The 15649-nt window shown below is 42.4% G+C and overlaps 1 protein-coding gene across 4 annotated transcripts in view; it reads left to right on the plus strand.

Moving 5' to 3' along the window:
• Nucleotides 1–15649, plus strand: part of PWWP2A (PWWP domain containing 2A) — a 39404-nt gene that overhangs the window by 19458 nt on the left and 4297 nt on the right. For 2 of the 4 annotated variants that reach the window (XM_014947908.1, XM_014947910.1), the window contains exon 3: nucleotides 9294–11973. The exons of the other annotated variants lie outside the window; for them this stretch is intronic. Coding sequence is in view for 1 of the 2 variants with exons in the window: in XM_014947910.1 (XP_014803396.1) it covers nucleotides 9294–9307 (14 nt within the window). In the remaining variant the exon portion in view is untranslated. Of the gene's footprint in view, nucleotides 1–9293; nucleotides 11974–15649 lie in introns of those variants that run through there. 4 annotated transcript variants of the gene reach the window in all.

Consider the following 15649-nt stretch of genomic DNA (forward strand, 5'->3'; position numbering starts at 1 on the left):
AGATCCAAGCTTGTGAGATGTCGATACAAGTATTCAGCTTCCAATTATTCTTAATCTAATGGGAGGAACCTCGGAACCTCTGTTTTCATACGTGTCCTTAACAGTCATGATGGCAAGTTCCTATTTGACATTTAAAATACCTAAACCACTGTTCTTTGTGACAACTTCTTATTTTAGTTTACATAGTTCCCTCCTATGGTGTTACCCTGTCAGTGTATTTATAGAGTGTCGCCATTTAACTAGATAAAATAAGATCCTCTTGTAAAGATGGCTTTTCTGTTCCCTGCTCATCCTACTGGCATTTCTTTGCACCTGTTCTAGTTTGAACTGTGCTCTCTCAGGCATCGGTGGTAAGAACTGTTTGTGGTGAATTAGATGGAGTTTTACAAAACTTTTATCGAATGGCAGTGATTCTTCCCTAAGTCAGAAATATCTCTGATTGTTGTTTTTTTAATTGCTAGATCCTGATAGCAGCTTATAGTTACCTGTGATTTACATTTCAATCTTTCCTCTGTACTACCTAGGATGTGTATACCAATCCAGACTGTAACGTAGATTAATTTATGGGGGTTTTTTTCTAAAATTAAACTGACACAACTGCCCTTCTGTGGATGCAAGGCCAGATAGCAGTTCCCAGGCGTGGCTGTGGAAGCAGTGATTTGGTGACTGGCTTGCTAGCGTGCTTTTTCCCTGCACGCTTTTGTTGTCGCTACCAGATTGGGCAGTTGGGAATAGCTCTCCCTGGGGCAGCGCTGGCAATTAGTGCTAGGGATGGATCATTGAAGGGAACTCAGACCTGTGGCTCCCTTTTTCTTTCCCCCAAGAAAAAGCAATGTTCTTGGTGTGAAGTAGGGCAAGTGGCAGCATGGAAAATGAATGTCACTGGTAAGACCAGGGCCTTTACCTTAGAAGACCTGAGCCACTTTGACCCTCCAATAAGGAGACAAATGGGAGTAAGATGTGCTCTTGCACACCTGCATAGCCTTCCCAGACAGGGCTGAAAACTGTGGTTGCTGTGCTTGTGCTGATGGAGATACCAGAAAAGGAGATAGCCTGGTGAGCGGGACAAGGGAAGTGATCATCCCCCTGTACTCGGTACTGGTGAGGCCCCACCTTGAGTACTGCGTCCAGTTTTAGGTCTCTTCTCTACAAGAAGGACGTTGGGGTGCTGGAGTGGGTCCAGAGAAGGGCAACGAAGCTGGTGAGGGGTCTGGAGAACAAGTCATATGAGGAGAGGCTGAGGGAGCTGGGGTTGTTCAGCCTGGAGAAAAGGAGGCTGAGGGGAGACCTTATTGCGCTCCCAGAAGAGAGGTTGTCGTGAGGCAGGCGGGTCAGTCTCTTCTCCCAAGTAACCGGCACTAGGACAAGACGAAATGGCCCCAGGCTCTGCCAGGGGAGGTTTAGATTGGATATTAGGAAAAATTTCTTCAGCAAAAGGGTTATCAAGCAGTGGAATGGGCTGCCCAGGGAAGTGGTGCTGACGCCATCTGTGGAGATATTTAAAAGACGTGTAGATGTGGCACTTATGGAGGTGGTTTAGTGGTGGACTTGGCAGTGTTAGGTTTATAGGTGCAGAGGCAAAAGGGAAATATGCTTCTGTTTAGTTGCAACTAGGAGAAGAAATAATATTTAAAATTATAAGACAGGGACTTAAGATTAGGCACTATGATATTTATTCCAGTTTTTATAGTGAAATCCTGCATGTTGTTTGGAATGTTGTATAATTTTCATAATTACGGGTTTTTAAAAACAATAGATTAGGCTAACCTTTGTCAGGAATGGGTTAAATTAATCCTGTGTTTGGGTATGGGATAGAGTAGATGACTTACCCTGACCCTGTCACAGCTCTGTTTTCTGTAATTTTGTTATGAACAATTCCGATCCTACAGAATCTTTGTAGAAATATGCATATAACAAAGGATTGTGCCTCACACATCCTGTTTTCAGTCGTGCAGGAATCACACACTTGGTGTAATGGAAGTATGACCTTCTAATGACACAGTCTTAGCTTCCACGTGTAGTAGAACTGCACTGCATCTCTTCCGAGGGGCCTCTTCCGTGCAAAATAATGTTTGGATGACATCATTTATATAAGATGTCAATTTTAAATTAGGTGTTTGGGTTTTTTTTAAAAATAGATCTAGATCAGTTTTCATGTTTGCTTACTAATGGTTTTGATGTCAAATATGCAATATAAATAAGAAATGTTCTTATACGTGCCAGCCATGTGCTATGAATCTGTGATTTGGAAGGCAAGCTGTGTTCTCGCTATCTTGTTACCATCACTAAACGATTCAGTAATGGAAATGCAGCATAATTCTGGTGTCGGAATAATGCTTGTCTGTTTTTAACAGGTGCATAAAGGGGAATAGGGTACTTGCTTTGTCAGTAAAGTAAGCAGATACAATTCCAGACAAATATTTACTTAAATGCTAATTTTGCATCATTTTTTATTTAGTAACATTCAGGATTTTTGTTTGGCTTTAGGCAACACTAGAGTTTAATTGTACTGCAGTGGTTCAGAATTTTAAAGCATGTGGGGTAAGTTTTGGTAATTAGTAGCTCTGCTGAAAAGCAGCCGAATCCATAAAACCTGGATTTTTCAAAGAAGTTTAGTTAGGGTTAGAACCTCAGAGTGCTCTGTATGACCTGATTAGATGCTTCAGTTGACACTGAAGTATCTGTATGAATGGCACTTCATAGTGCACTTCATAAATAGTTGTGTACTGTTTCACGAATTCTCGTTCTTTCATCATCTAAAACTGAAGTCATCTTGATATTGCTTTTAATAAGGGGCACATCGTGTTAACTTTTTGAAGACACCACCACTAAAATCAGCCCTAAAATCAGATATATACAGGAATGCAGATGAATGTGGTAAGGAACATTTGTTCCTAGTACTAGGAATGGTCTAGTTATTTTTGCTCTCCTGTTGCTGACACGTGTGGAACCTCAACTGGAAGGTGAGCGATGACAAAGGTGTGGTCTCTTAGCCATCTGTGGTGTTTGTTTAGTAGAGATTTTGACTCTGACACACAAAGTTTTTTTTTTGTTTTGGTAAAAATAGCAAGTAATGTGTTTGCTAGAGGTTGTAATAACAAGTGGTTGAAGCCTGAGCAATAGGAGAAGGAAATTATTATCAGGTTACTCTTACTGGTTTCATGATGACCTTTTAATTTGGACGTCATGAAAGATGCTGGAAATCCATTTGTGAAAGCTCCCAAATCACTCCCAATGAAGAAAAACAGGAGAGAGAAGGCTTAGTACTAAAAATAGCTCCTCTACCTTTATCCCCCCAAAAAAGAAAAAGCAAACCTGTTTTCCTCTGTCTCTGCTAGGGAAAAAAACAGAACAAACAAGTTCTTCTTTCTCTGTACAAGTTGCCACTAAAAATCATAGCTAAAGGTTTTGAGCAGTGAATATTTTTTGGTTGGAACATCACGTTAACAATACTTGATTTTAGGAAGAAAAACCTTTTCCTTAAGATTTTTCAAGTGTTGAGGGATTTGGAGACCTAATCTCTTCTGATACGTTTATATAAAAAAGCTGGGTTTGGCCAAGTTTTAGGAATTCTGAATACTGTGTTATGTATTTCAGAGAATCAGGCATGTAAACTGAAGAATGTGTGTTAATGCTCTTGGTTTCTCTTGTAGTTGAGGCCCTGTTATTGAAGGCTGTAGAGGAATGTAGCAGTTCTGCTTGCTTTTTAGTAATGCATTATCTGGAAGAGAAGCCTATTTTAACTCTTCCTAGCTACTTAAAATTTGAATCTATAGCAGTAAAATAGTGTGTGCTGTTCCTTCTGTTACATAGTTCTGTATAGAGACAAAGTATTCATCTCGTAAAGAGGTTGCATACATGTGCATACATGTCACTATCTATTTTCAAATTTGGGCTCTACTTTAAGAATTATGTATCTTCTTCATGGCATGTGATGGGGGATACTACTATTTTTATTTTCCTTGTCCTTCTGAGCTGCCTTATCTTCCTGTTTGATGGCTCCCTGTTGTCTTTTTGCTTTTCCTTTGAAGGGAAAAACCAAATACTTCCAAAGGCAGTCCTTCTCTTTGGCCAATAGTGAATGCACAGGATTGTGAAAATTTTCACATTAAAAAAAATCAGAATCCAGGTTACAGGGATGACTCTGGGAAAGCGACTGTGTGAAGGGCAGTTGAGTGGGGCAGACATTGACAACGTTGGTAGTGAAAGGCCATAAGCTGTGTCAGTGCTTGTCCCAACACGCACACTTGGCGTTTGTTACTGGTGGTAATTTTTATGGTGACTCCATAATCTCCAGCAGTTCAATGAAACTGCTTCAAAACAGAGTCTGGCCTCCTGAGCCCATACTGTGCCTCGCTGGAGAGCCGTTCCCTCAGAATTAGGCTTTGCTATCGCTCACAAACCATGGGGTACATGATGACGTGGATGATCTCACTGAATGACTGATAAAACAGAGGGTCAGGGAATTTAATGACATGGATGTTCAGCCGGCGCAGGCAGCTTTAAAGTGTAGAAGGGCTGGTTGTGAGGGCTCAGGGACGCTCCATCTTTTGTGGCAACCCCACAATTTTGTACCTTTTGTTCTCTGGGTCACCGGTCCCTGCTCCGTATGGTTCACCCCAGGGAAACCCGCGGGGTAAGAAACGTCCCTCCACAACACAAGGAGAATAAGATACGTGACTGCATGTGTGTGGCTTTATTTTTCAGTCGCTATATCTGAGGAGCCTAAGCTTGTGTACGTCTGCCCTAAACCTTTTCTATACAAAACACTGCTATTGATTCAAATAAAACAATGTAAACCCAACTATATTTTAAGTGGGCAGATCAGACATCCTCTAATCAGTTTTCATACCTTATAGCAATCCAGCCCGAGGTTATTCCTCACTGGTTTAGGCTGAATCCACATGCAGCACTCTGAAGTTGGCTTCACTGTGACTATACAAAGGTTCCCATAGATAATAGTTTCTATTCATTAATTTTACCAAACATGCAGGTGACAAGTGTATGGTTAGTATGTATTGGAATAGTGAGATTCTGCAATAGTTACAAACACTCTCTTGAAATTAATAACCCTATTTTTTTAATCTAGTTTTTACTCTGGGTTTCTGCCTCCAACTCATAAACATCCTTGAAAGCAAGTGTTCCATTTTCTCTTTTGCCTTCCATTGTCTCAGTTTTCTCCCATCCTGTAATCACTTCAACAAAGATGATAATGTCACTGGCAAGAAGGCTTTGAATTTCAGTTTAAAGACTGTGTGAGCAGCCAAAGGGGAACAGGTTTTTTTTGTGCTTGTAATAAAGAATGAGAAGCAAAATACAAAGCAACTCCGATATACTCCACAACTGTGACTCACCTGCTTCTCTTTTAAGCAAATTTAATTACTATAATAAAGACATTCTTGCTAGTTTGACCATAACAAATGTAGTGTACACGCATAGTTTTGTGTGATGATACAAAGGCCAGAAGGCAGCACAATCTCATCTTTATGGTTTTTACCTGGAGGGGAAAACTAGTGTCTCATCTGAGCCATGTCCTGAAAAGAGGAGGAATAGCTGGTGGTTCTCACATTTTAGAAAGCAAGACAGATGTAAGATGTGGAAGAAAGTAATGATTAACTGGATTTTGCTACCAGTTGTGTTGCAGCAATGGCAAGTGGTCTGCCTTGCTATCACACTTGTTTGCATTTTCCATATGAAAAAATCTGGTTTATCAAAGGCTGCATTGATTGCACGATGGATGTAAAATGCTCTCAATAGTCAATAGATAGTGCCCTAAATTTGCTTTTTTTACTCTAAAGTACATAAAGGTCACGGCCACCATGAATGAGAATCCATTGCTTCAGTTTCCACTTGTTCTAGGCAGTTACTTTGTCCAGCAAAATTTGATAGTATCACTCTGACTTCTAGCACCAAGTTCTTCTGTTCTTCTTCAGTAGAGTGTCTGCATAAATGTTTGTATGCATAGACCTTGTTTTGCTGTCTGCTACTTTACACATCTGCTAATGATGTGTAATTTCCCTTTAACTCTCCTGGTAAACTCCAGTTTAAGGTCAAAAAAGTTAGCATGTGATTTTTCTGTGATTGTTTATTGTTGTTTTTTCATGGTATGCTGTTGTCTGGGAGGCAGGAGTAGCACACCTGGTAAGCATTCAGGCAGGCGAGGAGGTTAATTGTTTTCTTTTCAACCCACGGTCAGTACTTTACTTCTGTTAACTGGATTTTTTTCTACCATAGGTCTCAACAAATGGCAGCATTTTGCATCAGGCTGACAAGTCCTGCTCCTCCCTTACAGTGTCTGACAGACCACTGTGGATTCAGAACTGGGGGCACTGGAGTTATCAGGGAAATTGGCAGGTCTGGTTGGTTTAAGCCCCACCTTAAGTGGGGCTCTATTTGAGCACTTCAGATACAGCTATTTTCCCTGACCTAACCTGATGTCAGGATTGATATATATTTTATTGAAAAGATCCACACTAAGTTTCTCTTTAGGATGGCTTCTTGAATGTTTGCATTACGTTATCAGGTTAAATGACTTGACAGGTGTTATGTCTCTTAAACCATCAATCCTCAAACATTTTTGCTGGGTGGATCACATCTTAGGATCTACCTTGTGGGCAGCTCATCGGCTGTCTGTGATTGCAGGCTCAGCTTCCTGCCTTTGCTGATGTGTAAAAGCAAAATCAGGAAAGAATTTAGTAATATTTTAGTCTTCTTTAAAAAGTTTAGTACCTAGAACACGGAAAGAATTGAAAAAGTGAGCAGGAAGGTCTTGGTGAAAAACTCACAGATGAGATATGGACCAGAGTCAGGAAGCCACTCTTCTAGGTAAATGAAGTTTGTTTTCTTTGAGTTTAGTTGGTTGGTTTGTTTCCTTTCCAAAGCCCTGATCGGAGGCAGTAACACTTCACAAGCATGCATAACTTCCAGTGCGTGCCTAAGGAAATTTAAAGCACGTGTTTATAAGCCCAGCAGTTAGTGAACATTATTGGGAATTCTAGCCCAAATATGTATTTACTCCTTGGATCCGTCACGGGTGTATGCATGTCTCTTGTATCTTTTTTTTTGTCATGGAGAGGAGAACTTACAGTTGGTGTAAAGGGAGCTTGATATACGTGAAGAAGTCATGACTTTATTAAAATTAAGAAGTTCGATCCACTACTCTATCATTGCATTAGGTCTGGGATTAGATATTCGATAGGCATTGATTTCAGTTTTTATAAGCTGAGATTTGCTGCTGGTAAAACAGAAGACTGGACTAAAACAGGGGATCAGACTGGTGATGTTTCTGGGGTCACTAGGGATGGTGTGTAATGTCACTGGGAGAAGCAAGGCTCCTGGTGCTCGCTCAGGGCGCTCTGGAATCTCAGTGGTAAGACTGGAATAGTGTAAGAGCTGCAGGGCCTGACCTGGGCAGGAGCAGGAGTGCCTGGTTTCTAACAAACAGACTTTGCTGAGTATTGATTCTGAAAATCACTGCAACTGCTCTGATTGCTGAGTTGGTAGATGGGGTGTGAACAGGAGAACTGCTGGCCGTCAGAACGAGGGAGCACCCATGTTATAGTGAACTGGTCATTTCCTTAAGCCTAGTAGTATTTGTGTGCATGCTTGAGTAACTGAACCAAATTCTTCTCTCATTTATTCCTTCGTTGATCACAGAAGTTTGCTGGCTAGTAATAGTGTCACTGAGGCTTGGCTTTGGAAGTGTGGACATACCGGCTGAACTGTCATCCAACTTTTTATGGGATTTTTGACGTTTCTACGTAGAGTTTGGTTCTCTGACATACTATAAAAGCTTCTCTTTGCAATGGACACATGATACTAATTTAATATTATCTTGTAGAATTTCTTATTGATCCTATGCTTTAATACCCAATTTTGGTTGTTTTGCAGCCTGGAATACTGTGGTGTTTAGTTACCTGCACCAACAGTAAGTACTGTTGAATACAGTGGAACTTCATGTAGTATCCTCCTCTCTGTAGAGGGTCTGCAGGTTTATCTCATGCATCTGGGAGTGGACCATAGCTAAAATAAGTTTAATTAAACATCAATTCTGAGTATCATACCCAAATACAGACTTATTGGCCTGCTTGTCTACTGTCAGCACGTAGCAGCTCAGTGCATCTTTGCCTGGATCAGTTAAATTTCGTAATTAGTCCTCATTTCTTCTGTTTCAGCTTTCCCAAAATGTCATTCCTATTTTAATTCTACTGCATTGTATAGGATATGAAATGAACTATTTTTCTGTGCTTTATGTTGTCCTTTTGTGGCACAGTGAGCATCTGAGCAGTTGAGAAACTCCATAGTTACTCCCTTTGTCTTCCCTCCCTCCTCTTGTGGTTGGACCATTTTCACAAATTCCTCTTTCCTACTTCATGTTTTTTCATATTCTTTTGGATATTATTCAGAAGAGTTGTCTGTTTAGAAAGACCTTTAGAATTTTCTTGCCCGTGCTGTGAGTCTCTGAATTTAAATTCAGTTGTGTTATTCACAGTGCTGTTGTCAGTACTGGAAGATGTATATACCTCTTAAATAATCCTAAGAGTCAGAAGCTCAACAGAATGGTAAAAGGAATCAACAAGACTGGCCTGGTCCTGTTGGAACCTCTTTTGTTCTCCTGTGTGTTTTTTGAGCAGAGGGGCTGGAGCGGATGTTCTCCAGAGGTCTCCTCCAATTTAGGATATTCCAGAATTCTCCGGGCTACACAAGAGGCAGGTCAGTGCTGATCCCGCACTGCCCTGAGGGTTCCTGGCTGCTGGGGGCCTCATGCAGTTATTACTTGGACTGCTTCTACCTGCTTTATCATCATTTTATTTCAGTTCTGTGGAGCAAATGCGAAAACGTAAGCAATAATGGAAAAGAAACATGATTAGCAGCTTTATACTTCAGTGCTCCCGTGCACACTGAGGTCATGCATTTGGAATGGCATTACAGTGTCAGATTTAGCTTTGCACTGTGAACTACACAGCATCGTATAGACTTTGTGTATTCATCTCCCTCCTTTGTTAGCTATCTTTAAATGTCTTAAAAAAAATAAATTCTCTCTGGATGCTGAAACGGGGTGAGATATAACTTAGATTGGTATGGTACCTTTGCTTAAAACTCCAGTCAACTGAGGAGTTTGTTCTCTTGTGTATGTCTTGCAATAATGTAAATATTTATTTTTTTGTCTTCTGCACACAATGCACAAAGCAGGTGAACTGGTAACTTTTCTGGCCACCTCAGATTTTGCTTACCTACTTTGCAATATATCCTGGAAGACATTTAACCATTTTCCCTTTCTCTCCCCTTTTCAGCTCAGAGACACTAGTCAACTGCTGTTTTTATGGAACCTCACTACACTGCCACGAAGAGCACCAGCTCATCAGGACTGAAAGAAATCTGAGACTGAATTGTCCTATTTTTCCTCTGAAATCTTCACCAAGTAGTAAACATTTTTTGAAGGGGAAAGGGGGTAAATATGTTAAAGGTCCCCCTCGCACCCTGTTAGGGCACCTGTACCTAATGTACATTTTCTTTAAAATTTAAAAAGATGTTAGGAAATATTTTATAAAACTTTTTTGCAATAAATGACGCATGAAATTATTAAAGACTATATGACACTTACATGCAAGGAACCACTTGAATTATTAGTATGAAGAATCACTGCAAATAACTGGGTTTTTTTGTAATGTGACAGTCACGTTTGTATGTTTTGATAGGTGCCAGTGATGGAGCCAATTGCCTGGGAAGTTGACTGTAACTTTTGAACTTTTATTTTAATTCTTAACTTTAGCATTGCAATTTTCCATTCTATGAGGCTTAGTTAGTATTTAGTGCAGGTGTTAGCAGAGCTGTGATCTGTGATCAAAAGCATGTCCAAAACCAATTGTATTGTAAAATATGAACAGTCCTGCTATATGAGACCAATATTTCCCATAGAGGTGATGGAAAGGACAGTGACCACAAACTCCATGTATCTCTGTATTATGGGAAAGCTCCTTCTGTGTGAATATGGTTGCATTTTATTTATGCTATTGTAACACTTAGGGAATTGAGGATTGTGGAATAACGTTAAGAAGGGCTACAACGCAGAGAGCAGCATTTTGCTTATAAGACTATAACAAGATGGGAATCATGAATGGAGAGTGATTAAATGGAATGGCATTTCTAGTTCAAATCATGGGTTAATTTTTCCTTTTGACATAAATATTTTTCGGATAGGTAACTAGTAGAGCAAAGGTTTTATTAGTGTTTCTGATGGTTGTTGACCTGAGTTGCATTGAGTTCTTTGAATAGCTGTAAATCAAAAAGAAAGAAACCCAGTGGGTTTTATCCATTTTATTCCCCTCCCTCAAAGGTGTTCGGTAAGAGTTATTTTGGTGGAGCTTGTGAATGCTGGACACGCTGCTGAAATATTGAGTTATTAAATATTAATTTATGTGTCACTGATTATTTGGCATTGTGTGTACACTTTCTCAGCAGTATCGTTTCTTACATAGTTCTTAGCAGGGGATTTATTATATAACCTGGGAAAATATTTGTTGTGAAGCAATGAAAATGTGCACACAATCTATTAAAAGTCAAATTTTTGTTTCTTATAGAAGTGAAAAGACTTGTAGTAAATTCTTTTCCTCCTTACTAATATCTTGTTTCGATTGGACAAAAAAGAGTGTCTTTTGTCTAGATCATTTAAAAACAGAGATACCTTTCTGAGAGGCATCTGTACCAGCACAAAGGCAGTTTCACAGCCTTCGTGTACGGAGCCTGAATTAATCACATAGAATTTGAAGTTAGGACAACTCTGTCGTTTGGCTTTGATATTGGCAACAGGTCTATACTTGTTAAACAATCGGTGCAGGGGGAAGTGAGAGGCTGGGACAGGCATCCACATCCAGGATAGGTGTATCAGCAATACACACCTCCTGAGGCAGCTCGTGCTTCGTGTTGGTTCAGTTTCTATTTTTCAGAGAGAAATTCTTTATTTATAAAGCCAGAAATTGAATACTTACTGCCTCCTTCTTAAAAAATAGCTAGATAATGGTGTACAGTAAGTTCAAACTGTACCATTTGTAATAATAAGCTACTTTTTTTTTTTTTAATTTGAGAATAATGCTTCTTCTGCAGTGCTTTTCCTTTTCGCCAGTTGAAGAGGATCAGTGGCCTGGTCCTGTTCGTGGCCTCAGATTTGACTACGAGTTAGAAAAATTAAGACATCCAATTTGAGGAAAGGGGAAGCGATTTGATGTGATGTATGTGCTGGCCTTTCACCTCCAGAGACCAAACCCCGATTGTATTGACAAGGAATGAGAGTCTTGGCCTAATAAATTACATTTTTTACCCCCCCCCAACACAAGAAAAAAAAAAAACCAAACAGAAAATAACCACCAAACAACATGGCACAAAACAGTTTCTGCTCAGGAAAAAGGCCCAGGACTGTAATAGCAGGGTGATTGCACATGGGATTGAAAACTGCTTGATGTTGTAAGTAGAAGCCAGTAGTGCCTGCCTGTGTGACATCTGACTCTTGGCCAGTGCTCTCCTGTCCTCACCTTCCCGAGCACTTGTGCGCAGCGGCTGAAATATAAAAAATATGCTTAAGAGAGATGCAGGTCTCTGCATTGGAGAATATGGGTATATAAGCAAATAGCATAAAAATAGACAAGGTAGCTAACTGTATTTGTGTTTGTTTTCACAGAAAGTATTGCAGCCATTTTGTTTGAAACCAGATTTTCATTTTGAAATGAAATTGTCAGGGATATTCTAATGATAGAGAATTACAGTAATGTATTGCTTTTCACTTTTTTGCTTTAGTTGCTTAATATTTAAGCTTTGCTCCGTGCTACCTTCTTGTCTGTATATTGAATGGTCACTATGCCTCTTTCATTTTGTAGACTTGAATGAGGAAAATATGATTCACCCTTTAAGGTTTGCTGGGAAGTAAATGATAAAGAATGTTGTGTAACATTTATTCAAATAAAGCCTTGATTTTTTTCAGTGCTCTTTTAAAGGGAAATAATGTTGAATAATGTTTTGATGTCATAACTTCCTTGTTTTATCAGTCCTTGACCCCAAAGCCTTCGGTTTATGTTAACTTTTTTTTTTTTTTTTCCCTGAATTAAACAAAAGATTAAACTGAGGTTACTAGTCCACTGCTGGAAGTCTGTCACCTGGACAAGTCTCTATCCATCCTTACCTTTCACCGCAGTGGCTAAAAGATACCGAGGGATGCTCAGCCAGCCGGGTGCTCCCCACAAGCAATAGGAAAAAATCCTTTCTTGTGTAATTAACAAGAAAAGATTACGTGTACGTTGTAGAGGCAGATACAATGAAGCCCTGAAGGCTCTGTTCCGTGGCTGCCACCGGGACACGCTCAGCCCGGGTGAGAGGCGGAAGGTGGATGTGATGGGAGGTGGTCGCTGCGATGGCAGCGCAGTGGGTGAGTGCTGGGTGAGGGGCAGAGCTGGGGGCGAGCTCAGGGCTCCCCCAGCCCCTGGGGCAGAGCCAGTCTCCCTGCGAGCAGGGGGGGTCCGTGCTGCCCCAGCCCCAGCGAGGCACGGAGCGGTGGGAAGAGAAAAATTGCTGGCCCTTTGAGTACCTGGGCGCTGCCTGCTGAGCTTTTCTCTGGCTGGTTTTGACTTGCAATACTAACAGTTACAGCCAAGTCTGCCCGTTGCAGGTAAGTGTCATTGGGTATTTCTCCATTTAGTGAGGAAATGCCGTGCACTGAGCTGCCTTGCCTTGCCACGGTGCCCTGTAGGAGGGGGAGGAAGTTGTGCTGTAACAGATAACCCTGGAATGGGAGCTCTCCATCTCCGACACTGCGGTCAAAGGAGGGACACAAAGGCAGATATTTCTTCAAATGGCAGAATCTTTAGAGTTGCATTTTCCCATTAAATAGAAGGTAGCATTTCCATAGATTTTTTTTTTCCACTTGCATTTTATTACTGTAAAGAAAAGATATCCTAATTTTAGTTGAGCTCTTAAGTTAAACAAAAAATAAGCTTTTCAGGTAAACTTGACTTCTAGGATGTTTGTATTTCAAGGAAGCATTAAATTTTATCTGGTGTGCCAGGATTTAGTGGGTGATACAAAGGTACTAACCCTTTTGTAATTACAGTGTTTCGTTGCAGTGACCTGTTGTCAATAGTCAGAAGTCTTTCCCAAAAGTTGAATTGACTTCTGGAGCCATCGTGTGCATGTCCACTCTCTGCAGTGACTGTTGTCTTGGCCCTGGGCCTCTATGATGCTTTTGAAACCAGTTGGTGCCTCCTGTAACTGTGAGCGAATGTCCACATCTGGCTGTTGCTTGGAGCAGAGCTCCAGCATATGGGTTTTTCTTTTCCTTCACGGGGTTGTTTCTTATTCTGTCCGGATTGCAGGAACTCCCATCCTCTTTCTCTCATTATTCATTCATCCTTGCAGCAGTTCCTCTTGAATTGGTTATCCTCATTAGGCTGTGGTGGAGAGGGGAAATCCTGCTGAAATGTAATTGCTCACTAATGGCCTTTCCTTTGTGACATTGTGTCGGTAGCGTCTCGCTGTGGGAGTCTGCTGGATTTGCTGTGTGACTGTGAAGGCCGCAGGAGAGGTTAGCCAGACAGATTTCAGAGTTCTGCAATTACTCCCTTGATTAATCTTCACTCCAGTAGTTTGGTGACGAAGGTATAAAAGTAACCCAACCTTCAGCGGTGAAGCCAGTCCTACACAATGCCGCTCAGTAATAGTGTTTACTGCTGCCCTGAAGCATCAAAAGGGTGATACTTAATGAGGGCAAAAGTGCAGGGAGCAGCTGCTCGGGGCAGCTCTGGCGCAGGAGGGTTTTGTGGCAGAGCTTGCCAGCTGAAAGCCTGGGTGTCGCTACAGAGAAACCGGCTTGCTTTTAGGGAGAGAGCAACGGGCAGATTTCTTAAGGAAATGGGGTAGATCAGTAAGAGAGATGATGTGGTGGATTCAGACACTGTCTCATACTCGTTACGTGTGAGTGCTCCGTGGTGCAGAGGCGGTGGGAGGATGCGGGCAGTCGCCTGCCTGAGGCCTCCTCGGTGGCCGGGGTGGTCCCAGGAGGGATACGCTGGCCCTGCCTTCCCGCTGCCCGGCTATGGAGAGCGCAAGGGCTGCCGAGATCGGCGTGGTGAGGTCCCTCTTGTGCCTCTGCACTTTGTGGGAAGCTGGGAATGCCGCCAGGCTGGAACGATTCTCCGGCGGGTGAGGTGTGGCTGAGCCTGTTTGAAAAGCAGCTTGTCCCTCTGCTCGGTCACAGGCAAAGCGATGCTCAGGCTGCCAAATGCTGAGGAGCGCAGGGAGCGTCGGCAGCACGGCGCAGCAGCACCAGCGGGGCTCCAGGCAACTGCCAGGGCAGAGACAAGGCCATGATGTGCATATGGCCTTGGTAGCAACTGCTGCTCACTGCTGTCATTTTGTTTTTTTTCTCCTCTTGCCCACTCGTCCTTGCTCTAAGTCGTCGTGGGTGGATTTGTTGTTCTGCCTCTTTGTGCAGGGAGGCGAGCGGCGTTAGGGCTCTCTGAAGGCGGCGCAGGGAAAGGATCATTTTGTGTGCTGGTTCTTACAGTGCTGGCTCCTGGTTCTCACTCGCATCCTCTGGCCTCTTCGTGGTTCTGCTCCTGCTTTTCCCTTGAGTGTTCCTGTGGTCTTTTTGTTTTTCCTCCCTGGCTGGGTTTGGAGCACAAGCCATGGGAGCTCCGTGCCGGGCAGGCTTGTGGAAGATTTTGGGGTGTTGTGAATTTGGGGTAAATATTCAGAGTTCAGGAGGAGTAGTTCTAATTTTGAAATCCAGATTTTCAGTGAAAAGCTCCTCATCTTAAAAGCTTAGGGACTGGAATTTCCAAACGTGGTTGTCTTGGTCATTAAATATTAAATTGAGGCTGTGCCTGCTGGAGGGCTCATTCAAATGTTGAAGCGTCTGAGGCATCAGAGGAAGGGGCTGGGGGCTCCAGGGTGTAAAAGGATGAATACTGGACTATGCTAAATATAAAATCCCAGAAATACAAATACCACACAGATAGAAATGCATTATCCTCTCGTGAATCACTCAGCTTGCTCTGTTTGCCTTTAGAAAGACAACATTGGGAATGAGCTGTGAGAAGAGGGGCCAGGGCAGCTGTGCACCCTACGCCCTTCCATTAATGCTGCAAAATCATATCAGAAGCCATCGGTCACGTCTTGGATTAGTAAACTTGCTGCTGGCTGCAAGTGCCGTGGCCTCAGCAGTATTTGGGCTTGGAGCAGGGACACACAGGTGCGTTGGGGCACAGAGAGAACTGTCGCTTCAAGGGCAGGTCAGGGGCTGGTGCCGTAAGCAGTAAATCCACCAGCTTCCAGCCTTCTCCCTTCCCAAGGTTTCCAAATGCTGCAGTTCTACTTTCCTAAGGCAGAGAAGTGCCCCGCGATGGAGGCCAGAGCCAAAGGAGCTAAGGGAAATGTGCCAGCCTTTGCTGGGGTAAAGAAAGATGCAGTTCTCAGCAGCTGTGCTCAGATGCAATCAGGCAGAGCCCGCAGCCCCGCTGCCTCTCCAGGGACCTGTTTTACCGCTTGGCCCTCACCAGCACCGCTCCAGGAGTACATTTAGGAAGCTGTTCAGCAGCCAGGCACGAAGCTGCCGCCCAGACTCGATAATACCATTTCCCCTCCTCTTCACCAATGTCTGTGTCTG

This window comes from Calidris pugnax, unplaced genomic scaffold (assembly GCF_001431845.1).
Source record: "Calidris pugnax isolate Ruff unplaced genomic scaffold, ASM143184v1 scaffold27, whole genome shotgun sequence".
NCBI lineage: Eukaryota > Metazoa > Chordata > Aves > Charadriiformes > Scolopacidae > Calidris > Calidris pugnax.